Consider the following 25,095-nt stretch of genomic DNA (forward strand, 5'->3'; position numbering starts at 1 on the left):
GCCACCAAAGTGCCACTGTTGGTGTTGGGGGTTAACAACTTTGCTGTAAAAGAAAGGCGGCCTGTGATTGGACGGCGCGGGGCGACCAATCAGATGCGCCCGTGACGTCACGGTCCACAGGGGATGGAACGCGACGTGATTGGCTGAGGCGTTTCAGCTCTTAGCTGCTTTGTTGTTGTTGTGTTTTTTTTTTTGTTGTTTTTTTTTACACCACTAAAATCATACTTTTACATCTTTCATTTATATATATATTTTTTTTTAAACTCAATTTAGAAATATTTTATTTTAAATTATTATTATTTATTTTTTTTTCTACATTGTAGATTAATATTTACAACTTGCAGAAACACTTCGTTTGTTTGTTTTTTTACACCACTAAAATCATACTTTTACATCTTTCATTTATATATATTTTTTTAAACTCAGGATTCAATTTAGAAATATTTTACTTTAAATTAAATGTCCATATTCAATATGTATTTCTTTGTACTAATTATATTGTTTACAACTTGCAGAAACACTTAGATTTATGCACATATTTTATGTTATTGGTGCTTTTAACATAGATATTGATATACACACCTTCTAATTCAATGGTTTTTCTTTATTTTTTTTAATTATTATTTTCTACATTGTAGATTAATATTTACAACTTGCAGAAACACTTCGTTTGTTTGTTTTTTTACACCACTAAAATCATACTTTTACATCTTTCATTTATATATATATTTTTTTAAAACTCAATTTAGAAATATTTTACTTTAAATTAAATGTCCAATTTTTTTTTTTTCTACATTGTAGATTAATATTTACAACTTGCAGAAACACTTCGTTTTTTTTGGTTTTTTTACACCACTAAAATCATACTTTTACATCTTTCATTTATATATATTTTTTTTAAACTCAGGATTCAATTTAGAAATATTTTACTTTAAATTAAATGTCCATATTCAATATGTATTTCTTTGTACTAATTATATTGTTTACAACTTGATTAATATTGACAACTTGCAGAAACACTCGTTTGTTTTTTTACACCACTAAAATCATACTTTTACATCTTTCATTTATATATATATATTTTTTTTAAAACTCAGGATTCAATTTAGAAATATTTTACTTTAAATTTAATGTCCACCCATTCAATATGTATTTCTTTGTACTAATTATATTGTTTACAACTTGATTAATATTTACAACTTGCAGAAACACTTTATGCACATCTTTTATGTTATTGGTGCTTTTAACATAGATATTTATATATACACACCTGTTTTTTTAACACACGTTTGTACATACAAGTCATGTCTATTCCCTTATTTGTCCTGGTCCTTTAACTAATATGTGTATTTCAGTGTACGTACATTAAGAGCAATCAAGTCACATTTTTTGAATGTGCCAGACAAGAGCAAATATAATTTTATTTCTAGCAATTTATCTGGTTGACTCACTTGCATCCTTTTGTCAGTATGACTTACTTGCCTCGTCATCAAGAACAGTTTAAAGCAAGCTAAACACACCTGCAGGTACAATAACAAATCCACAAAATAAAAAATGTACAATAATATCTTAACAATATAGGGGTAAATTGTTTTCAATGTTTATTCAATAAATAATTTCAGAAATACAGAATTGCAAATGTGAATTGTTGAATTTTTAAAAAAAGGCACTTAAAAACAATAGTGTTACCTTTTTTCTTTTCTTTTCAAAACTTCTAGAGATCTAGAAATCATTCCCTTACCCCTGATCCTTAAGACTAAATGGCATGATAATCATAAAAAAAAAAAAAAAAAAAAAGTTTGATCGAGGCACCACAGAAGAGTTGGGCTGAATTACTGACCCATAGAGAACAATTCATAACCTACAAATAAAACAAGGCATTTTCATTAAAAGCAAATTTTGTTAGCAAATAAGGCAGGTTTGTGTGTATTTGGCATCGCTGTGAAGAATTAAGGACCTGAGTTGGCTTTAAATTAAGTAAAACCTGGAGCCAAACAGTAATACGACCGCACACGGATGTCCTTTAATCTAGAAAGGCAGCCCGAGAAAATATCTGTTCTAGACAAAAGATGCATTTCAATTGATTGTTCAGATGGAGTGAAATCGCTCAGAAAAGACACACCAACGCCTTCAATCCCTGTTCTGTGAATACATATATGGCTTAACACAGAAACCAAAGCAAACTGTACACATTTCATTGCTACCTCGCACGACCAACTGGCGCTACATTTGAAGAGTTTCAGTCCAAAGAGACATTTAAAATGACAAACACAATTAAAATTTTGATGAACTGTGTTTTACAAACGTTGACTATTCAGATTGCCACCTACTCAACACTGTAATCGTAATTATTTGGAAAGGAACCCTTCATTTGTTGCCCGTTATCAACATCCAATTCATCCTCAAACAAAACACTGATGGCTTGATGGTTCTATATAAAGTTACTTTGCCAGTCCCGTGGCGGGAAAACTACAAAATCGGTTCCGCAAAAGGCAAAAAAAACATTAAAAAAAATTGAAAAACCCCACATTTATACAGACTGTACAAAAATTCAGAAAATGCATAGAAAATTAAAAAAAAAAACAAGTTAGTAAAACAAAACTGAAATAGTGGCAAAATGCATTGCTATTATTTGGTGACTACAACAAACAAAAATAAAACAAACAAACAGTGAGAGCATTATAAAAACCCGCCCCACCCTTCAACCCCCCCAGCCCAGATTCTTTTCCATACAGTGTTGTCACAAGGAGGGCGAAGCTCCATCATTTGCCCTCGTACTTTGGATTGACGACGGTTGTTACGGCACTTTTGTAGATCGGATTCTCCCCCTGAGGAACAGAGAAGAACAACGAGAGTGAGTACAACAGTTGTGAACTTGAACTAAGTAGTCAGGTTAATAGATTTGTCACGGCACACGTCAAACCTTACATTTTTGCATGTCCCAATAACACGGTTTCAAGCTCAGCATTTCAAGATTAAGTTTCACAGTAACATAGCACACGAGATACAGCAGCAACAAAGTATGTGACCACATCGCCATCTGGTTAAATATGTTAGATTAAATGTGGTTCGGCTGTGGACAGTTTGACACCGTTGCCGTGGTTTTAGCAGTTTAAGTCTGACAGCTGCAGTCGACTGTCAAGTGTCAGACTGACACTCTGTCTATTTCTAATTCTTTCAGTACTACAATCCACACACAGGATTTAAACAATCTGCCCTCTGCAAGTGCACATGCCCCCTGGTGGTGACACTGAAGTCAAATATGTTGGTGAAGAACCAGACGGCAACCTCCTGGTCATAAAAGTGAAGTCCATGCAGACGTGCTTTCAACCTGCATACTTTCGAATGACCAGCAGGGGGCGACGCCTCTGGTTGTATGGAAGTCTATGAGAAAATGACCCTACTTCTCACTTGAGTTATTTACGGTTTATGGTCTCTATCGATTTCAAGTATTCTTCAATACAACAGGACGTCATTTTTATCCCAAATGTACTCTAAATCATGGTCCTATTTAGAGTACATTTTAGATACAGCAGGTTATGCTTTAGGGCGGGGCTACCTTGTGATTGACAGGATGCAACCTGGGAGTTGTCCGTGTTTTTGTCTAATAACCCTTTTGAAGTGTGTTTTCAGTTCTTGAAAGTCAATTGTCATATTTTGGCCGTGTAAAAATGTCTACTTCAGCGTTCGGTTGCACTTAGGCTCCACCCTCACAAAAACCAAGATGGCGACAGCTGAAATGCCACGATAGAGGCTTCAAAACGGCAGTCTATGAACCAATGGGTGACGTCACAGTGACTACGTCCACTTCTTATGCACAGTCTCTGTGCAGATCACATTTAACCATGCATTCTTACTCTTACACTACCAATTCCTCAGATTTGATACTGAACTATAATTTATGAATAAAAGTGCATGTTTGTTAACAATTTTTAATTCACTAAAATCAAAAGGAAAAAGCAGAACACTTCACACCAACTTTAGTAACAAAGACTTGCCCCCTGTGGTTAAGCATGCTCCTTTCACAACATGCAGTCACCAAAACGTTCACTTCACTGCAGCCCTACATAAAGAGCCAGTTAACTCGTAAAGCCGCACTCTGCACAAATAAGCCAACCGGCGATACAAACTCCGACCTAAAGAGAGGCTCCTTTATTCCCATAGCTGGGATTCTGGAACTGGTTAATAGGACTCTTGTAAATGGGGTTCCCTTGCTAACATGGAGAAGGAAAAGGGGGAAATGGAAAGGGGGAAAACAGAGGAAAAAAGAAGTGAAGAGACACAGGAAACAGTAATGTAAAAGGAGAGACATAAAAGTATAAAAGAAAATGTTCAGCACAGAGCAGAAAGTCATCTCTAAGACCAACTCATTAGCTGTTATTTTTCTTTTTTTCTACCTCTAAACACTAAAAAAGATGTTTCTTCTGTAACCGCAAGCATTGGATCCTAAAATTGAAAATCAGATTCCTTTTGTGTTGTAGTAGTCAGTCATTTCTTCTTTCCTGTAACATTTCAGAAGCATATCTTTATTTAAAATTTTCCTTTAGTGTTATTTCAGGTTTTTCCAAAAACAACAAAAGCATCTCTGGGGATAAACTATACATTAAGATATAAATAACCTTTGCTAAAACTAAAAGCCCTGAGCACATCTTTACAGAAATCAACTTCCCAACTGCTCTACTTTCCTCTACTTTAGTGGTAAAGTACCAGATTCTTTTTGCAGTACATTTCCCCCACAAACACAGTCTGTGATGAATGTCTGTTCCCCTCCCATCGGGCCATAAACGCCGCTGCTGTGACTACCACACAGAAGCAAAGCCCTCCATCGACGGTCACCCGGCAGTCCTCCTCTTTCTGCACTTCGTCGCCTTTTATGGTCATGCAGTTGTGCCGTGTGGACAGCGAGAGGCAGCACCGTCAGCAGAGAGGAGGGCCGCTCCCTCAGACGGGACAGACTAAACAAAACTGCACAGAGCTGAGGCTGATCAAGGGCAGAGTGACGCCCGCAGAGCTGGAGATCCTCTCTGAATCTACCTTACTCTGTCTGGTTTAAATCTCTTCTCTGACTCCTCCCCTTTTGGACATTTCCCTGCATATTTCTTCATGTCTGTGACTACAGAGCTGACATCTCACATCCATGAATGCTCAGGAGAAACCCACAATGTGGTGCTCAGTTTTCTTGGCGTTTGATGCTTGTAGATTTCATTTTCATTGTTGCATTTCAAACATCAATTAAGGAACAGTTGGAATAACACTAGCTGGAAGGCTTCAGGTGATCGTTATTTTAAATGCAGGAAAGGGTAAAAAGGTGACGTTCCCCTCGGCAGGGGGCTCTGGTGCGACCGACTCACCGTGTCCCACTTGGCGTTCATCTTCTCCTTCTCGAACTTGGCGAACTCTCGGCGGTCGTGGATGATCATGAGCAGCTTCCAGATGAGCAGCAGGGCGAGGCCGATCAGCACGATGCCGGCCACCACGCCTGCCACGATGGGGATGATGTCGGGTCCTGCCGGGCACTCTGAAACAGAGAGAACACAGAGAAAAGCAAATGAAATAAATACAGTTTATTGTTAGTTACTCTTTCAATGAAATAGAATAACCATGTGGAGGGGAACCAACAATGAATGTGTCACAGACTGTAATTTTGAACTAAATACCAGGAATGTTTTAAAAGTATCCTTTTGATGATTTGATTCCCTTTTCTTTCTCACCAGAAAACAGGCATTTATCCAAAAAAGGCCACATATGTTTTCATAAGCAAAAACAAAAAAGACCCGGCAGTATGGCTGGCTTTAAAACTAATTAGAAAAATGTATCTTACCAATATCATTTGGACTACCACAACCACTACGTATACTGATCATATATTAAGAATCTCAAGTAAATTCTAAGGAGTGTAGTTTTCTTGAAAACAAACACATTTCTGATTACATTTATTTTTTAGCTAAATGTATTGTGTGTATCCTTGAAGGCTAACAATTGTTTTTCATGCATTTCTTTCTTCATAACACATTTGCAAAGCAGATATACATATCAGAGAATGTTGACGCCGTTATAACATAATGTAGTGGTCCAATCATACCCAGCGTCTCCACCACGTACACCTCCTTGGTGTCGTTCCTGACGGCGTAGGTGTAGTAGAACCAGCAGTCGTTGGCGTCTCGCTCTTTGCAGTGGGTCAGCGGGAAGCTCTGGTCGGTCGGCTGGGGCAGCTTGTCGCGATCCTTCACCTTGATCAGCTGGAAAGAGCTGCATTGTAGCTCACACGTGTCCTTCTTCTCGCCGGACTCGAACGCTCGGCACTGCACACAATCTCTGTGAAGACGTAGGCGATAAGAGGGGTGAGCTCACGGCTTAAAGAAACCTCACATTCTAACCAATGAGCAGTGACTAGTTACTAATCTAAGCAAACTACATGTGGATGAAAACTGAGGAATATTTCTGAAGTCATGATACTGAAAATGAAGCCTGTTGAATTATATGGATTTTTCATGATGTTTTCAATTATATTTTCATCTCACTTGTGCTCAGCGCAGACGCCGGGGCAGGTGGGGCAGATCTCGCAGGTTGGACCCTGGAATTTGGGGTCGGTGCATTTGCAGATCCCACATTCACAATTACCGCGGCCGTTGCAGATCTGCCCGTTCTTGGCGAGGCAGGTGGCGGTCTCCAGGGAGCAGTCGCAGGCGCTGCCTGTGTAGTTGGCGTCGCAGATGCACTTCCTGCACTCACAGCGGCCGTGTCCTGGTAAAGCACCGAAAAACGGTTACTACTAGAGTTTACAAGACAACAGGTGTCTCAGTCTTTCAAGTCACTCTACAGTCCTCACCTCCGCAGAGCTTGTTGTTGGAGCGGTCACAGTTGAAGTTGTCGCACTCGCAGAACTTGCCGCTGTAGATCTCTGTGGGATTCTCACGCTTCTTGCATTCGCAGGTGCCGCACACACAGTCGCCGGTGTTGCTGCAGATGTCCGTACCGTTGTCTTTTCGGCAGTTGGCATCCAGGTCCTCCGTCCGCACCTCGTCTCTGCTACACTCGCAAAGACGCCCGATACGTCCCTCGTTACACCTGACACAGGGGACATTATGATCAGAATAAAGTTCAACTATGTTTGGGGAACAAGTCCTTCAAGTAAAGAGCACTGGTGTGAAACCTAAGCAGTCATTTGGATTCAGAAAGTAAAAGAAGCAGCTTTTCATTCCGTTTATCACATCACCTGGTATTCTCATAAGTAGTTCCTCTTTCTGCTTAAATAGATACATTTGTGGTTAAATCAGGGGTGGCTGTTTTTTGGCTGAATACTTACTTGCAGGATCCGCACTCAAAGGTCCCGTTGTGGCATTGCTGGCTGTTGGGCTCTCCTTCAGCGGCGCACTGACAGTCGCAGATGAAGTTCAGGACGACCTCCACCTCCTCGGTGAAGCCCAGGGGTTTGATCTTAATGACCTCAGGCTTGCCGTGCGATGGACACTTCTGGGTCCCAATGGAAATGTGGAAGAACACCTGGGAAGCCAGAGGAAGGTTGATAGGGTCATTACATCTATTAGGAGGAAACCTTGAGGCCCATTGTTCCATTTCAGGCTGCTGCACGGGATTTAGCACATGCACCACTTGTGTTGTGTTGGCAAAAAGAAATCACATCTACCTCGTCTCCGATGGAGATGTTGGAGCACTTCCTGCCGTTCTCCCCCGTTCCCTCCACACCGTTCTTACAGATGGACTTGTAGGTGATGGAGACTCCCTCTGGCAGCCTGCCGTTTTCCAGAATGACCTCAGATGACAAAGACTGTCCAAAAACAAAGAGGGAAATATATGTAACACCACAACAAAAATCAAGTAATCTCTTAAAGACGGGGATATTCAGACGGGATGTTAAGACGGTGCAGTTTGACTCACGTTGTAAGCATCAATAATGAGTTTGATGACGTTGCTGGAGTTGGAGGAAAGCGTGCCAACGGCTGATTTAGGAATGAGATTTTTCAACTCCTGGAAGAGACACAAGAGTTAAAAAGGTAATAACCAAGCAAACAAATGTTAAATCTGCATCTTACTTTCAAATTATCAAGTTTACCTTGTAAACAGGCTGAAATTCCTCAGTGACAGCAAAGATGGTCTGGATGTTGTGATCGCTCAGTTTCTGAACCAAATGTGCGATGGAGGGATAGTCCTATCAAAGGAATAATCAACAAACACACATTATTATTATTATTAATAAAAGCAGAATTCAGCTACCATTTCAAATCCCACACTGTGTGAAAAAGAACTGTCTGGAAAGAAGAAATCTCCTAACATCAATAAGAAATTGAGAAAGTTACAGCTAAAAACATGCCCGGTCAACTCTCCCTAAATACATCATGCATAAACGACTAAATGATAAACTACATACATAGTAGTGGCTCATGGTGTACATGTTGTTCTCCAGGTGGCATTTGCCATCGTTGGGAAGGACGATGCCGCCCAGTTTGCCGTCTCCGGCGAAGTGGAAGCCGGCATCGGTGGAGAACACCAGCAGACGAGTCACGTTCCTCCAGCCGATTTGGTCCTGGAAAAGACGAACGCAAACGGAGTCTCTTCATTAATATTTTACACGTTTACGTTAAAGATATATATATATAGAATGCAATAACAGCTCATTCTTACCTCACAGACCGCCACCTGCATGATGGCATCGAAGCCCCCCTCCGGAGAGTCCAGGTTCCCTGAGATCTGCTGCTCACTGACCAGGGTGTTGAACTCGCTTCCCTTGTCCGTCAGCTTCAGGACGTTCTTGTAGCTGAAGGGGCTGGTGCAGTTCAGGCTCCCCGTGCAGGGGTTGAGGAGCCTGGCTGGCGTGGTGCTGATGTAAGGCATGACCGTCTTCTCCACGAAGGAGCCGAAACCTAAAAAAAAACCATGTTTTTACTCATACAAGTAACACTACAGATTTTCTGCTGATTGTTATTTAGTTTTTTTCTTACCAATCCGGAAATCTGAGGTAATCTTCTGCATTTCCTTCATGAGGTCGGTGCCGAGGTTCTTGACGTTTTCCAGATCGTCTTTCATGGAGTAGGAGAGGTCCATAAGGTAATAGAGGTCAATGGGGTAGTCCTCAGCACGCTTGAATTTCAGCTTAAAAGTCTGAGGCTCACCTGATGGAAGAAATTGATCGTTTTTAGTGGAATTCCAGAGATTGTGACAACAGCAAAAAACAGTACATAACATGTTTCTTGAATTAATATGAATCTGTTTACTAATCATTTTGAAGGAGCAGGCATGAAGTTGATTTTAAAAAGGCAGAAAAAGAAATCATACTTTTTGTCTATGTTGTATTTTTGGTCTTTTCTAAAAACACATTTCAAACAAACATAAAGACTTTAACTTTGCTCCAGAGCTGATTGAAAACACTGGTTTACCCCGATACCAAAGGCTGACAAAACACTTGGTTCCAACCTTCTCTGGCAACACATTCAAAGATTTGCCGACAGGAGTTGAATATTCACCAGATCGGAGTGTCAGGGTGAGTTTCTGGGGCTGGATCTGGGTGATCTCCTCAGCCTTCAGTTTCTCGGCCGTGTCCTTGTTGCGGTTGGTGACCGTCTTGTTCTTGTCGACTGTAATGCTTCCGCGTGGGTTCTCAATTTTGGTCACGGCACAATTCCTCTTCTTCAGGGACTCCAGATCGTCACAGCGAGCCGACTTGGACTCGCCCACAGTGAGGAATTTCTGCGAAGTAACATAAGAGGTTTTAGTATGATTCTTTCTTATTTGACTCAATTCCTTTACTATTGTTCTACAGAGTAGTTTCAATCTGTGACATAGCAGAAAAGAAGATGTTATTACAAAGAATCTTGTACAAAGAACATGTTGACAACTAGTACAGTCACACAATACGTACTGTTACAGGAACTTTACATAAAATCTTAATATGTCCCTTTAGTTATTATGTTCACAGACCTTTAGAGTGAGGATTTTGACGGACAAAAGAAATTGATGTCGATACCTGAGGTAACGATTTGTCCTGCTTTCGTGTTATTATTTTCGGTACAAATGCTACAAGTATTTCAACCAAAGAGGCCTCTGGAATCGATCCATTTTACTTTAACTCTCGTTTTTTTGGGGGCCATTGTTCTTCAGCAGCAGGAGACGAGGAGAAACAGATGAGTGGGGGAGTCTGGATAAGAATATACAGTAGATTGGATGCACATGATATCCCACAAGGCCGAGCGGAGGAGAACTTAAAACAAAAAAATAGTGCTTTGACCTAATTCTTTCCAAACAACATCTGCAGTGGGCAGCGAACACAGCGTTCGTGGTTTTTAGATCATGCAGTGAAAATGCACAAAATAAGAAGTTTGTTTATGAAGAGTTGTACATTAGTGATGGGATTCCTTTGTAACTTTGGGGTTGATTTCAAGCATAAAAAAAAGCCCTCTGACTTTGAGAAGAACCAAATAAGTATGTCAGGACTTCAGATAGGAAACCAAACACTACTGTCTTGAAAGCTGCCATCAAGTTTTGATTTCACAACCCCAGGAAGGGAAACATTCCGCCGTCTGACAGAGACATACAGGCAAGATTTAACAGGAATTCAGCTCTCAAAATGTGCCAAACTGAAAGAAATACGCAATCCAGAGACATGTTATTCTCTTATTCACCAAAGACTAACCCTGGTGAGCAGTTTAGTTTCCAGAGTAAGTATGACTCACAGGGCTAAGTTGACCAATCAAATCTCCCCATTTTGGATAAATACATCAATTGTTTGATGGTATATGGGGTTGATTACTGCTGCTTTCAAGTAATCACGACATTTGGAGATTGTAAATCATTTGTAATGTGGATACGACAACCTTCTCTTCATATTTCACCCATGAACAGTCAAGTAACCTCAGAAATGTGTGTCGACAAATTGTGATAGATTGCTGCATAAAAACTGGATTACAAAGCTCCTATTTCTGGATGACTTTTCTGTTTCTCAAATTGATGACTGTGTTTGAAGTAATCATAACAGAGCAGGGTCTCGTACTTTCATATCACAATATGAATAAAAATGCTGTTTGACTTTATCTTTGTGTAGATAAAAATACTTCCCAAACATTTGTTGAACAGCATGACATATAATTCTAACATTTGTCATCTGTTTGCCCTGCTCTTTGTAGTCAACACAGATACATTTCATATTAACCTCCAGGTCCAGTAAATCAGTATTTTCCTATACTGATGTCTGTTCCTTGCCTTGGTTACAGAGAACATCTATTTAAAGAGGATTGTACAGCCATAGTTTCCACCGTGAGACAAGAAGCAGCAGCACTCATGTTTACAATTAATGGAGAAGTTGTGGTTAACGTGGTCAAACGGCAAGAGAGAGCAAGTTCCATGAATCTCTTAAGTCTCCAGTACTAATCTGAATTTGTCTGTGCATTTACTTATAAGCCAAGTACAGCTTATCTGCATGTATATCTATAGATGTATTTATTTGTATAAACAGTAAAGAAGACAAATTGAATTTGAGGAAACAAGGAAAAATATTGTCAGGTTCAAAAACATTGTTGTGATATTTTGAATCATCATATTTTTGGATGGTATTTGTTTGTTTAATAGCTCTAACTATGACTATAAAAATGTTGAAATGAATTGTCAACGGTGACATTTAAAATGTATCTTTTATATCTGTCAGAGATTGTTATTATTTAAAACACAAGATGATGACTCCCTGCTGTGTTTGTGGGCTGTTTTTGTGAAATTCAACCATTAAGCAACACAAACCACAAAACTCTGAACGTGTCACAGTTTAGGAAATCTTCTAGATACATTTTCATTCATATGATAAAAACACTTTGGTGTCAGCTTTTCCTGATTCAACTCACTTCATCAGCGCACCATCCACACGTCTCGGCGACCTGGATGCATTCCCCACACGACTGCGCGTTGGCCTTGATGCATATGCTCCCCTCTGAAAAGAGACAGCACAAGTTCCTTCAAGCCAAGATGACAAAACCACATTTCCATTCGTTCACTAACTCAAAACATCTTCATCGGTTTTTTTGGGCTGAAGGACACAACCTCTTCCCAGTTCGGAAGACTGAGTCATGCTGAGAGAAGCTCCAGGCATCTAACCAAGTAATGACTTCACCTTGTAAAAAAAAAAAGTAAAAGAAGAACTCCCTGCAGCCTACTGGACCCACAGTTTATAAAATCATGAATGATGAAGAGTGAAGTGGATGAAAGTATTGCATTGTGCTTAAGAAACTAAGAAAGGGCAATATTGTGACTGTCAAGTGAAACCTCCTACGCTAAAATATTTAGCTCATACTTAACAGCTAAGATAAGCATTTTCTTGTTCTTACCTTGCTGTGCCCGGCTGCCACAGAGGACCGCTGACAGCGTCGCTATAAAAAGTAACCACAGATCCATCTGTAACAAGACAAATGCAAAAAGTCAGTGTTGCAATGTTAAAAAAACAACATGAAAGAAATAGCTTTGTTACTGGTGTCATTGGAAACTAACAATAAGGGGTTGTGTGTGTGTGTGTGTGTGTGTGTGTGTGTGTGTGTGTGTGTGTGTGTGTGTGTGTGTGTGTGTGTGTGTGTGTGTGTGTGTGTGTGTGTGTGTGTGTGTGTGTGTGTGTGTGTGAGTAACAGGCATATGTGCTTCGTTGTGGTTGAGGAGGTTAAATGTGAGAATTCACAGCTACGTTGTGAGCCCGCATAAGAACAATGTGTTTTTTTGCCACCTGATCCCTTTGTTATACAGTTCGCCTACATGTAAGTTAGTAAACCTTTAAAGAAACTATTTCTCTACCAAGTGTAGCCTTCACACAGCAGCCCACCCCTTTGAAAAGGTTCTCATGGACGTATATTTCTTAAAAACATAGGTTAAACTTTAATGACAGCACCAGGATGAAAACATTTAAGTAAACAACACCTTTCATGCTGTGTGCTGTAAAGACTGTATCCTGACATGGAGGTGAATGGTGGGAGGAGCAACTCTCATTTTGCCGAATCCAAATATGGAAGGGAACAATTTTGCCCACACTCGGGTGTGCTGCGAGTTAATCAGCACTTCCATGAAACTACCACACTACACATTTGCTTTCTGACTGCTTTGGAAAGAAACTTTGATGCTGTTAAATTGCCTCTAAAGGCATGAAAAGGCCTCCTGACAGGGAATTTAATTCAATTCAATTCAGTTTATTTTGTATAGCCCAGAATCACAAATTACAAATTTGCCTCAGAGGGCTTTACAATCTGTGCACATGAGACATCCTCTGTCCTTAGACCCTCACATCCTCTGTCCTCCCTCACACTCTGTCCTTCACATCCTCTGTCCTTCCCTCATCCTCTGTCCATTCACAGGAAAAACTCCCCCCAAAAACCCCTTTAACAGGGAGAAAAAAGGAAGAAACCTCTGGGAGAACGACAGAGGAGGGATCCTTCTCCAGGATGGACAGAATGCAATAGATGTCATGTGACCAGAATGAGCAGCATAACAGAGATACAACACATTCAATGTATATGACATAAATGATTCATATAATAAGACTACTTATAATAACAGCAGCAATTATTACAGTAGAATTATAGTTATGAAAATAGGGATAGTAATGTGATTTTAAGATTCGGCATTAGAGAGAAAGAGACAGAAGGAGAGACTAATAAACAATTGGCGTAACGGAGAGAACGGTCACATCTACACGTGAGGAGTTCAGTATCAACCACAGTGATCCGTAAAGCAGACTAGTGATGACAAAAACAGAGCAGCGTCCGACATTTAAAAGCTGCCACTGAACGCAACTGCAGAGAAATAACTGTGGTTCACTGAGAAGTCCTAAAATGACTCTCCACCACACTGAGCTGAGCTGCTGAGCATTAACCAGCCAGCCACAACCCCCCCCCAAAAAAAACAGAGGTGGTTAAAGACTGTTTTAGTGACGGCAACATGGAAAAAGCTTCGGTGGCGGGTTAATATTTTAATAAACAAGTTTTGGAGAGAAAAGAAAATGTAAGCCAAGGTCACCACATGGCAAAAAAAACAGAGAAAAAAAAGGTGTGTTCAAGTGTGCTTGTGTTCCCATGTTTGGTCAGGCTAGTTCATGCCTCTTCCTGAATCTCTGCCATTCCCCACAACTCCAGTGACACACTTCCTGGACTGTCTTCCCAAGCCTCAAACGTTATGTGTACTTGCCCCACTGCAGCAGTGTAGACAGAGGCTAAGTCAACAACTGTGTCCCAAAAATAGTTTAAGCTAATAAGCCAATTGTCAGTTTATTTACATTTTCCCACTACAAAAGAAAAAAAGGTCATTTTAAAGTTAACTATTAATGATGTAGATGTTAAACGTGCAGCTGTACACTCTTCAGTAGAGGCACAGTGAAGGGGGGTTTCTCTGCAGTGCAGTGGGTCAGAGGGTACAGGCATCTGCAAAAAACCCACATCCTGTTAAATTCAGCTTAATGGCCAACTTAGATGTAGGTTTCCTTTCAGTGCTTTACTGATTGTTATCATTCTGCTGTGGGGGGAGAAAAACAAGTCTTTGGACATGATTGGACAAGATTTGGAGAACGGAAGCGAAATGCATTCACTTGAGGTAAAACATATTTTTGCCTTGTTTTTGGAATCAAGGAGTTTTTTTTAATCTGAATTAACAATAAACCGCATCTACTTGAGAGCTCGATTTCATGGAAGCAATGCATGTCACGCTTGTTTGGTTGAATACATGTGTACTTTGTTTCGGTTTTTAAACATTGGCAGATAAATCACGTCTTTAAGTGATATAGATAGTATTGTTATTAATTCTTCAACTTCACGCAGGCACCTCACTCTGGACAAGCTTGCTGTCTCATTCGCTGACTTTTTAAAGTAAATATAGCGGACATGCAACTGCTACCTTAGACTCCTACCTGTATTTACCCTGTACTCGATAGCTAGCACTGTTTGAGGGCCAGGCTGAGTAGCAGCAGCAACAACCGCACTCCGTGCAGCATCTTGAGGTATCTCGTTAATTCACTTTTTTGGGGGAAAACTTTTCGTCGAACTACTAATATAATATATATATAATATTAGGAGATACAAGAAGTTTAACATCTGACAGAAACAGTTGAGCCAAATGTGATTTATATTAGAATTTAGAGTGCCTTTAAACATCTGGCCAGGAGAATGAGATGGAAACTATTTTCTGTTGATAACTCTCCCTTTTAAAACATACTTAAACTCTTACCAAAAGAACAACTTGTGGCAAGACTGACAAAAAACATTCAAACATACCCAGCGAGATGCCTAATAAATTTCAAGCCACCACCAACTGCTAAGACTTTCTACACCATTAGGGCTCCTCCCCAACATTCCTGAAGTTCAGCTTTGTTTACCACTCTGGGACTCGTCCTGCACAGAGCTGCAAATTACAGAGAGCTGACAGATTTGGGAGGCATTCAGGGTCTCCAATGCCTCTGTGCCACAATAATGGCATTAGGGAGGAAATGGCATTTCTGGTAACAATCTTTGGACACAGGTTTACTTTAACATCTACCCTACACGCATCTTTTTCAATCTATCTGCTTTTCTTTACTTACATCTTGCTCTTTTGTTATTGCCATAGCTTATTTAGGAATACATTTGAGATAATTCAACTTATTACCAAGACCAGTGGCTTTCATGAAGAGTGTCACTACCTTTTTCAGAATCAAAGCATCGAAGCAAGTGACAGCTGAATTATTGTTTGACCTAAAAATGGGGGAAAATTAAAAGACAGCGCTGCAAAAGCTAACGTCACCGCTGATAAGAGGTGATAGTGACTTCTGGCAGACACAGACCGATGAGGCCCTAACCCATAACAGACTGTGGTTAAACTGCTCCTCATAACTGTGAAACATGAGAGAAGGAGGCCAGCTGGCATTAAAGATTCTAGCAAAAGCCCACACACATTTCCTCCAATGCAAGACAACATATTTTAAGTGGAAAGTGATGCTAATGATTCTACCAACTTTGTCTGTCCCACTTATCAGTTGAGAAAATCAGTTGACTAACTTTGACAAACGCATGATTCTTTTTTTTTTTTTTTTTTTTTTAACGGCTATCTCTGTCTCCATCGCAAAGCAGAACCGGCGGACTATGAGTAGTCGTGATGACGGCCCTGAGAGCCTAATATTTAGAGTAACAGGAGCACAGCGTGTTGAATCATGACTTTGTATGGTCAGGCTGGAGAGGACAGAGACGGCACATACTTTGTGTTTCGCGATGCTAAACGTCAGCGTCACCATTTTTAAAAAATAATTCGAGCTCTGTTATTAGTAGCAAGAGCCGCTCAGCTTTTTCTAACACAAGTACAGTAACCGAGACAGTGCTTTTGACTGGACTTCCTCAAATCTGGACGTGGGGGACTGTAACAATACAAAACAGGGTTTTGCTTCCTGTTGTCTAGATATAAACTTATCAGAAGCATTCATTTAAAACAAGTAGTTTGTTAATTGATTAGTCTTTAAATAGAAAAAAATAGGAATTGTATTAAAAAACTAGTATTATGAAAACAGAAATTGAGGCTTTTGGAAATTATAATGAGCATTTTTGACCAGTTCTAATTGATTGAAACAAGAACCCTTTCCAATGTCCAGATTCCAGATATAGAACAATGGAATGGAATGCAATAAAACAGTTTGATCTGATCCAGAGGCCTCTAGTTGGTCTGAGAAGGTAGAGATATTTAAAATCAACATCTGCTGGGTAAAATGATGACCTTCTGTAATACATTTTTTCAGCGACATAAACCAGGTGTCACTGACGGCTGTTTCACAGGTCGGAAAAAACACAACCATGCCAATCGGAGCTTTGCAGTCCGGATTAAGAATGGGAATGTCTTCTTCCTGAACCACAGTCAGAAAGCGGTGACGGAAAAAAATCGCCCCAAAAACAAGCCTGGATGAAGTTGACTTAGCCGCACAGGTCGGGGCCAAGTAATCAACTTGAGAAAAATTGCCCCTTGCAAACAGGCTTCCGCAGCGTCGGTGAAACCAGAAAATGACTTCAGCAGGACCGATAAGTCACTCACTACTCAACGGTTAGGGCAAAATAACAATCCATCTTTAGTCAGGCTGTTAAAATCTGGCAATATATAATGTAGTTTGTTGTTTGGCCTTATAAGAGACAATCACTTGGGAGGAGAACATCCTTTTCCTAGTGATTCAAAACCTGTAGATTCATATATTTTCCTAAAATACTGGTGTAATGTATTGTCACCGGCAAGACGTCAGTATAGTAACAATCCAAACGTAATGAAAAATCCAGTCTTTCTATAGAGTATCCTATATTAAATATGTAAACACTACCTGCTTGCTATAAACTAATACAATAGCACAGCTTTCAACCCAAGCAACGGGGGTCACTCACAGGCCGAGACAAATATTTTATCAAGAAATTTCTTCCACCGGCTGCTGACTGAAACTCAATCCTCTGCAGTGGCTCCCTGTTATGGTTCACTGCCTGCCATCAGCATCAGACAGGTCAGAGGCGTTTTGATTCAATCTGCAGTCTGAAAGTACGCCTCAGGGACCAGAGCCTCGCTCATGTAAAAATCACAGAAAGCCTTCCTCTGCTCACACATTTAGTTGTGCTAAAAAAATAAACCGACAGAGGCGAGAAAAAGTAGGTGGAAATGAAACAGACATGTTTCAACAGTGTTTATACTGAGGTAGCTTTTTATATCTCTGGGTGTAATAGACCTCGTAGATAATCAGTTATGAGAGATGATTCACAACATTTTAGATTAATGTGATTAATTATTGTGATTTCTGTATTTTTAAATAGTCTCTGGAGTAGCCAGACAGAAATAACTATCTTGTTTTTTATTTATTGCACAAAATTGCATTTCCAGAAAACTGACATCACAATATTACCTAATATAAATTTCCATATGCGCTTAGTTGCCAGTTTATGGAGGTACACATGGATAAAATTGTTCCCGTCAATGTGGAGGATCCATTTAATAAAATGGTAGTGCATGTGTTCTGTGCGAGGGAGGTCAAAACGCTTCCAAAAATGCTTTCAGTGGGGTTTGGCCATCACACAACAACCCTGCAATGAATCCCTATCAACACAAAAGTCATAATGTTCAGATTTTGACAGGTTGTCTATATAAATTGCCACTACGGTGATTAATCAGATGAGCTCATCGCAATGTCAGAAAAAAAAATAGTTGGGGAAAGTAAAACCAAAACAGGTCAAGCAGTCACATAATCACTCAGGCTGAAGTTAGTTTGATAATCAACAGCTGGACATGCGCTTGGGGTTTTTCCCAAGTCAGGGTCATATTCAGAGTTTAACATGAGGGATCTGAATCAGACATGTGTCACCACTGCCTCTTTGTTTACCCCTTCCTCTGTTCATTGACGGGGGAGCGGCGCCTTATTGACCGTCATTAACTAGGGAAACGCACTGTGCAAAGGACTTCCTGTTGATGAGACCACTTTCTGAAACACTGCACCAATATCTCCATTAGGTATTTACATCTGTTTAAGTTAATACAGCCACATAGTTGGGGGGGGGGTCTCATTAACTGTTGGCTAATATGTGTATGTTGTTCCAAGAGAAAGTGTTAACTCAGTGGATTTTCCCTGCAGCTCATATGGCTTTAAACATACGTCTGAAGGTGGAGCGAGGAACATCTGTGAATGTTTACTAATCCTTAACAAAGTCCACGTTTAGGCTGTGGATGACCACGGCTCAACAAATGGGGGTAATTCTGTTCCTCCATATGGTGGGAGTTTATTGTAGTATGTACTGCTGTCACCAACATTTTCGGCTTTGGTAGGAACATTAGTTTCATTCTTTACAGAACTTTATGACCATAAATGTGAAAAAGACAGAAAAACGTGAATGAGAAATCACTTAAAACACTAAAATCTTTTTTAAATGTGAAATAAATGCAACTTCCTACAAATAAACCTCTGACAGATGTTTACAGAAGGAGTTTCCTGCTATATATTTTTTGCTAGTGATGCAACACTTCCTCCATTCTGAACACTGGCAGATAAAAAACAAACCAAAAAAAAATGGCATAGGTGTGAAATGAAGTCACTAAAAAAAAAAGTTTTACAATGCGCTCCATTCTTGAGTGCAAATGTTATGCATGATAGTGTTGGTGAAATGAGCTCAATTAATGAAATAAATACATAAGCATGATCTGCTTGACATGTGCCCATGATTCGTCTTTGTGCATCGAACAAATTTAAGTGGAAGTATTTGCAAAACCTGGTGTCTCGCTGGTTCCTCATTTCATTCAATTCGGGGTTAACCACACTGGGCATCTTTAACCATGATGGTTGCTTAAATTTTTTTTCTCTCATGAAAAACAGAAGAGCACATTCATCCAACTCCCACAGAACAATGTGAGCGTGCATGTTGTTGCTTGAATACTGAAATGTATCATGGCTTTAAGGCAGATTGTGTCTTATGTACACCAATCCCAGAGAAGTCATTCTAGAAATAGTTTTTTGTGAAATTAGACGGCTCCACATTTTTATACGCACCTCCTATAACTGTTATTTTGTTCACCATTTTACACTGTTTGTATCCATTTTGTTACTGGACAATGTCCAAACAATGTTATGCATATCTCCCACTCACATTATAAAGCTGACCACTTCCATATCTAGTTTAAGAGATCTAACAGCTTTACGAACACAAATTTGTGTGCCACATAATGCATCCTGGTGTAATTAAATAATAAGTAACATGCAGAGTGATTGGTGGCGTTCAAAACAAGTCAGCATTGTTCACGCTGGGTGGGTCATCTGGTGGTCCGCAAACTGAGTGAAGGTGAACACCCCTCCCCGTCTCCCAACTCGGTTTGCCACCCGGTCGGCCAGACGGCCCCCCCACCTGCTGCAGAAAGTCACAGTCCACTTTCAGACCATTAGGGTCCCCCCAAACAACTCAGCATGACTCTGCATCCATTTCCTTAATGAAAGCCACACCCAGGCACCGCTTTCCTACCGAACGGGCTGTTGAAAGATCAGGAAGATCGCCTCGCTTCTGACTGCAAACCTACATGCAGGAGTATCTCCTCTATCGAGCAAACATCTGCCATGACGCTTGATATTGAACTTTAAAGTGCTGTCAAATTAGATTAGTGTTACTGAGTGAAGTCTGTTTCCTTAGATAAAGCATCAGAAAACGACACATTTTGACCAGCGGACATCCAGCTGACAATAACAAATGGTCGACGGGATTGTTGGATATGTTTACTGTCCTTTTCCTACAATAATGCATATGTTTGGCCAACGTTTTAACTAAGTAAGATAGTTACAAGATACTCAGAAAGATACCAAGCATGAAAGGAATCACCATATTTTAAATACTTGAACCTAATGGAACAGTATATCAAGAGGATGCAATGCACTGTTTGGATCTTCTCGGCTAAACAATTCTTCAAGGTGATCAATCAATTGTGTATTAATCATTAACATTAACAGACTCCTGAATTACCAAGGTCCCAAAAAAGACAATAAGTGAACTATTGTCTAAAGTGAACTATAGTGAAACTATCAAAACTACTTAGCATAACCTTTATGTGGCAATAGCAAAGGTAGATGTGATATTCTGACATGCTAACATTTGTTTTAACATCTAAACCCCGTAGAAATCACACAAATCTAATCGTCATACATGTGCACTCGGTAGATAAATAGCAGACTGATTTTTAAAAACTATTTAAGTCAGTCTGATGTATATTTGCATAAGTTGTAGAGCGAATTGCGGGACCCGTTTGGGTTTCGTACGTCATGTGGAGGAGATCCCGATCGGCCCTCAGAGAGATGAGATAACACATTCCATCTTAACTGCCTCCATACGATGTCGCGGGGGGGAAAAAACTACGTCACTGAAATATGGAGAGCTTTTTCCACTTCTTTCCAACCTGAACTAAGAGTTCACTCTGTCAGTTTGGTGTAGAGCGTGTATGATGACAGTTTTATGACTATAAAAAAACTTGTTGAAACCTTTACGCCAAGTTTTAAAATGTTTCCTGTCAAGATTTCTTTCACATACTTACTGAGGCTGGATTCTAGTTCCAACACTTTATTAATTTAGTGACCTGGAAAGGCCTTTTAAAATAGATAACTTGTTCCCCTTTCGTGTTTTAAAACAGCTACGCTAATTTTAACATCTTCCTTTATAACTGTAATGGATGGAAATGATGACAACATTACATTTTGAGGATTTATATGTGACAATAATTTTGATATATTAGTCTCTCAAAGTCTGTCAATTAATATGACAATTACCTTTTACTACAACCTGTTTGTTTTGGACGGTGAAGGTAAATATACACACTGGTATCGGATCAGTACTGGGTATAGAGTGATACACAAGGAGAGGTATCAAATTGGTGTCAGGAAGGAAAAAATGTTCTCAAAACATCTCTATAGATCACTTTGATAAATTAGTTTCATATTCATTGATTATCAAAAACGTTGACATTTCAATTTCTGTCATTTTCTGGTCTCACGTTTGATCCTTAATTCCTAAAATTGTACTTTTTTGTTCAATATTCTGTGCTTCTAAGAAAGACCTTTAAAAAAAAAAATCTATTTTTCAATCTTACTGTGATTCTTGCCACATCTTCTCAGTCCGCTGTAACATAACATTGTACCACAGAGAGAGGTAGCCATGTAGGGATAGCCTAAATCTTGAACCACATGATCATGTATCGCTACCAACATACCCTTCCTGCATGATTCGCCTGGCAGTCACCGGAAGACCAGATCATCCATGACTCATATCTGACAACTCCAGGGAAAAGGCCTGGAGTTGAGTAACGCTGAATGACCCTTCAAAGTGCCCCAGACACTCCTTGCAGAGCGCTGTTCGCTATGTATAAACACCACAATAGTGTAACTAAGGGAAGTGACTCAGTGATCTACGGGGAGTCTGCAGACTCGTCTCCCTTCATGTCTACAATTACCAGGCCTGGTGTGTATTATCTAAATCCATGTGATGTGCATGTACGCTGCACGCCATAAAAGACATACTTGTTTTACTCTGCTCGGTACATACTGTTGCTATGTCATTATGATTCTGTCTGGAAGCAAAGACGGGCTGGTAATAAAAAAAACCATGGCGTTTTATTCTGTTGTTGCTAAATTAGGCCTTGGTGGACACAGATTACTAGTTCAACAAATCAAGCCTCTCCCTGAGATTAATAAGGGAGAAAGGAAAAAAACACCCCCTCAGGCTGCAATTCCTTTACAGGAAGTGAACGAGGCAGGCAAGACCAATCTCGTCCAACTTACATACTGCACAGTCAACAGTCCTGATTCAGAGCTGTGAGCAAGACTGAACAAGAGACTGTTGATTCTGGTTAACCAATCTGGTCAGTTTTTAAAGCGTCTTGGTCTCACTTTATCCTCCACCACAGTGTATATACAGTCCATAATGTAGTTTGACCAGACTGGGGTCCTGCTGTGGTTTGTTTCAAGATATCCTTTAGCGGTCTAACTTCATTTAAATGTTAGCGTCTTTTGATTACAATGGGGAGTGGTCTTGTTCTTCATGTATATTTTGCCCTAAAAAGCATTAAACGTCTGGAGTAACATGCTCCTTTCGTACATGTTTTTTTGACAAATTGACAAAAGCCTTGTCGGACAAATGGACTCAAGTGCTTTAACAGCATTCCTAAAGAAAACCAGGTGGTTTTGAAATATGATCTTCACTTTTCCAGGAGAATGATAGTTTTTTCTAAATGGCACTGGTCATTAATTATGACCAAAACCTACTTATTTTCTCATAAATAATGTAACTTGATGGGCTTGCTTTTCAAATTTTAAAAAGCTGCCTTAGTTAGATGTTAAAGATAAACCCCAAAACTGTCTGTAAATCTATCATTAAGGGGCTTTAAAAAAAAGTATAACACACTGGACAAAAAAACGACAACAATACCAAAGTAGTTTCACAAAGAGAAGTTTTTGGGACATAACTTGAAAGAAACATAAAGATGAACGATTTTAGTATGCTTTAAACCACCTTTGAGATGGTTTTGATGTTGGGTTAAAATATTTAATGATTACAATAATGCTGTTTAAAGTTATTCAGGAATGAAAATCACTATCTACTGCCCTCTTTGGTCATGAAAAGAGGCTCAATGGCCTACTTTCTGCACAAAGCCCAAATTAAGATTTGTTCAGTAGCCTTAAACATGGCACACTGGGTCAAATATGGAGGAAAAAATATAGTTTATATAACAACACTTACCTTGTGTGATGATATAAAGGCGTTTCCTTATGATTTAGAGTAACATCAGCCCGAAAAACGGTTTTATTTCTAACAGAAACGAGGTCCGCCTTGTTTTACTCAACAGAACGCGCCGCTTCTTAAAGAACTGGATGTTACGCCGCCGCCCACCGCGTCAACGGTTCACTAAAAACACCATTTATTAACATAGATTGTATTAAAAAAACAAAACGATCAGGAGTGAGGTGTCCCCCAGCCTTCCAGAACACGTTACAGCCACAACTCCTGCTGGCTCGCTGGTTTTTTTTATTGCCCCAGTTCAACAAACCTCCCCTTTCTGAGTTAGACCCCGCCTACACAGAAAGAGAAGCGGGACGTGGAGGGCGGAGGAAACACACACACACACACACACACACACACACACACACACACACACACACACACACACACACACACACACACACACACACACACACACACACACACACACACACACACACACACACACACACAGCAGAACAGTGAACCCAGCCTCACCTGGATGTGGTGAATAGTTAACATAGGTCAAACATATATTTTTTTTTATATCATTTAAAAACAAAGGATGAATTCACATTTGAGTGGTAGTGGAAGAAGTATTAAGACCCTTTATTTGTGTAATTATACTACACTGTGAAAACTCTCAAAGTATTTACACACTGCTGGTTAGTTAAACAACAGCAAATGTTTTGCAACATATTCTATAAGATCATCATATGTTCGTAACTGTAAAATTGTATTTCAAAATCACAGTTAAAGTTGCATAAAAAGGTATGTGTGCATCAAAATTATACTTTAATTGCAGCAGGTGAGTACATGTACTCAGATACTTTCCACAAAACTATTTCAGGTTAAAGCTTGGCCATCACCCTCCTGTCTCCCACCACCTCCACCGTATCCAGTGGACACCCCAGCACACTGCTGGCCTTCCTGACAAGCTTGTTCAGTCTCTTCTTGTCTGCTGCTGAGATGCTGCTGCTCCAGCAGACCACTGCATAAAAGATGGCTGATGCCACCACAGAGTTGAAAAAGGTCCTCAGAAGGTCTCCCTGCACTCCAAAGGACCTCAGTCTCCTCAGCAGATACAGTCTGCTCTGACCCTTTTTATAAAGTGCATTTGAGTGATTAGTCCAGTCCAGTTTATTGTTCAAGTGAACACCCAGGTACTTATAAGATACTTTAAAGATATAAATGTTTACCTCTGTATTTTCAGCTGTGCAGAAGTCAGTTATCCGTTACTGCTTTTGCAAACTGAGAAAGCAGTCTCTGATGCACATTTCAGTTTCAGTCAGGTGTAACGTCAAATGTAACCTTTTCCTGTACAAAACCGCCACAGACCTACAAAATCATTTTTCCGCATTTGACGAAGTTGCTCTAACCTGCGTGTTTGACAAAATCATTTACCTGCATGATAAAGTGCTGGCACGGAGGACTGGACACAAGTCATTTTAATTATACAGGTGTACATTAACCTTTTCAACCCCACTGACTCACAGGTGGGTCTGTCAGTGCAGTTTTATTCTCTGCAGCCAAACCTTTCTTGGGGAGATCTCAAAAATGAGCAATGAAACCAAAAAAACGTCAAGCAAAATCTTGGAGAATTGTTTGAAGAATAATGCAAAAAACCCTAATATTTCCATTTGATGGAATGGGGCTGCCATGTTTATGGTCTTTGGTTTGAATATCTCACTTAATTTAAGTATCATATAGAGCTGGAACAAGGTGATACAGAATATGTGTGGGTTAAGATGATTTCAACAACCCTAATGCTACTTAAATGGGAATAAAAGTGCTTAAATAATCAAACAGAAGTTGCTTAACCCACATTTAAAACATCACAGAAATATGTTAAAGGTTTGGAGTG

The 25,095-nt window shown here is 39.8% G+C and overlaps 1 protein-coding gene across 1 annotated transcript; it reads right to left on the minus strand.

The window, feature by feature from the left end:
* Positions 1–2,713: 2,713 nt before the first annotated feature.
* Positions 2,714–23,466, minus strand: LOC129111555 (integrin beta-1-like). Its single transcript, XM_054623549.1, has 16 exons — positions 23,214–23,466; positions 12,324–12,390; positions 11,844–11,929; positions 9,480–9,702; positions 8,958–9,128; positions 8,641–8,879; positions 8,387–8,542; positions 8,072–8,167; positions 7,897–7,986; positions 7,646–7,786; positions 7,307–7,503; positions 6,830–7,068; positions 6,522–6,744; positions 6,083–6,315; positions 5,352–5,518; positions 2,714–2,828 (listed from the first exon to the last, which is right to left on the minus strand). The coding sequence occupies exons 2-16, from the start codon at positions 12,388–12,390 to the stop codon at positions 2,763–2,765; spliced, it is 2,394 nt and encodes a 797-aa protein (XP_054479524.1). The 5' UTR covers positions 23,214–23,466; the 3' UTR covers positions 2,714–2,762.
* Positions 23,467–25,095: the final 1,629 nt, after the last annotated feature.

This window comes from Anoplopoma fimbria, chromosome 3, assembly GCF_027596085.1.
Source record: "Anoplopoma fimbria isolate UVic2021 breed Golden Eagle Sablefish chromosome 3, Afim_UVic_2022, whole genome shotgun sequence".
In the NCBI taxonomy this organism is placed as follows: Eukaryota; Metazoa; Chordata; class Actinopteri; order Perciformes; family Anoplopomatidae; genus Anoplopoma; species Anoplopoma fimbria.

Coding starts and splice junctions, on each gene's coding strand:
- LOC129111555 (XM_054623549.1), bottom strand. CDS start 12,390: ATGGATCTGTGGTTACTTTTTATAGCGACGCTGTCAGCGGTCCTCTGT. Junction 11,930..12,323: donor TGGCAGCCGGGCACAGCAAG/GTAAGAACAAGA, acceptor GTCTCTTTTCAG/AGGGGAGCATATGCATCAAG. Junction 8,543..8,640: donor TGCAGGTGGCGGTCTGTGAG/GTAAGAATGAGC, acceptor CGTCTTTTCCAG/GACCAAATCGGCTGGAGGAA.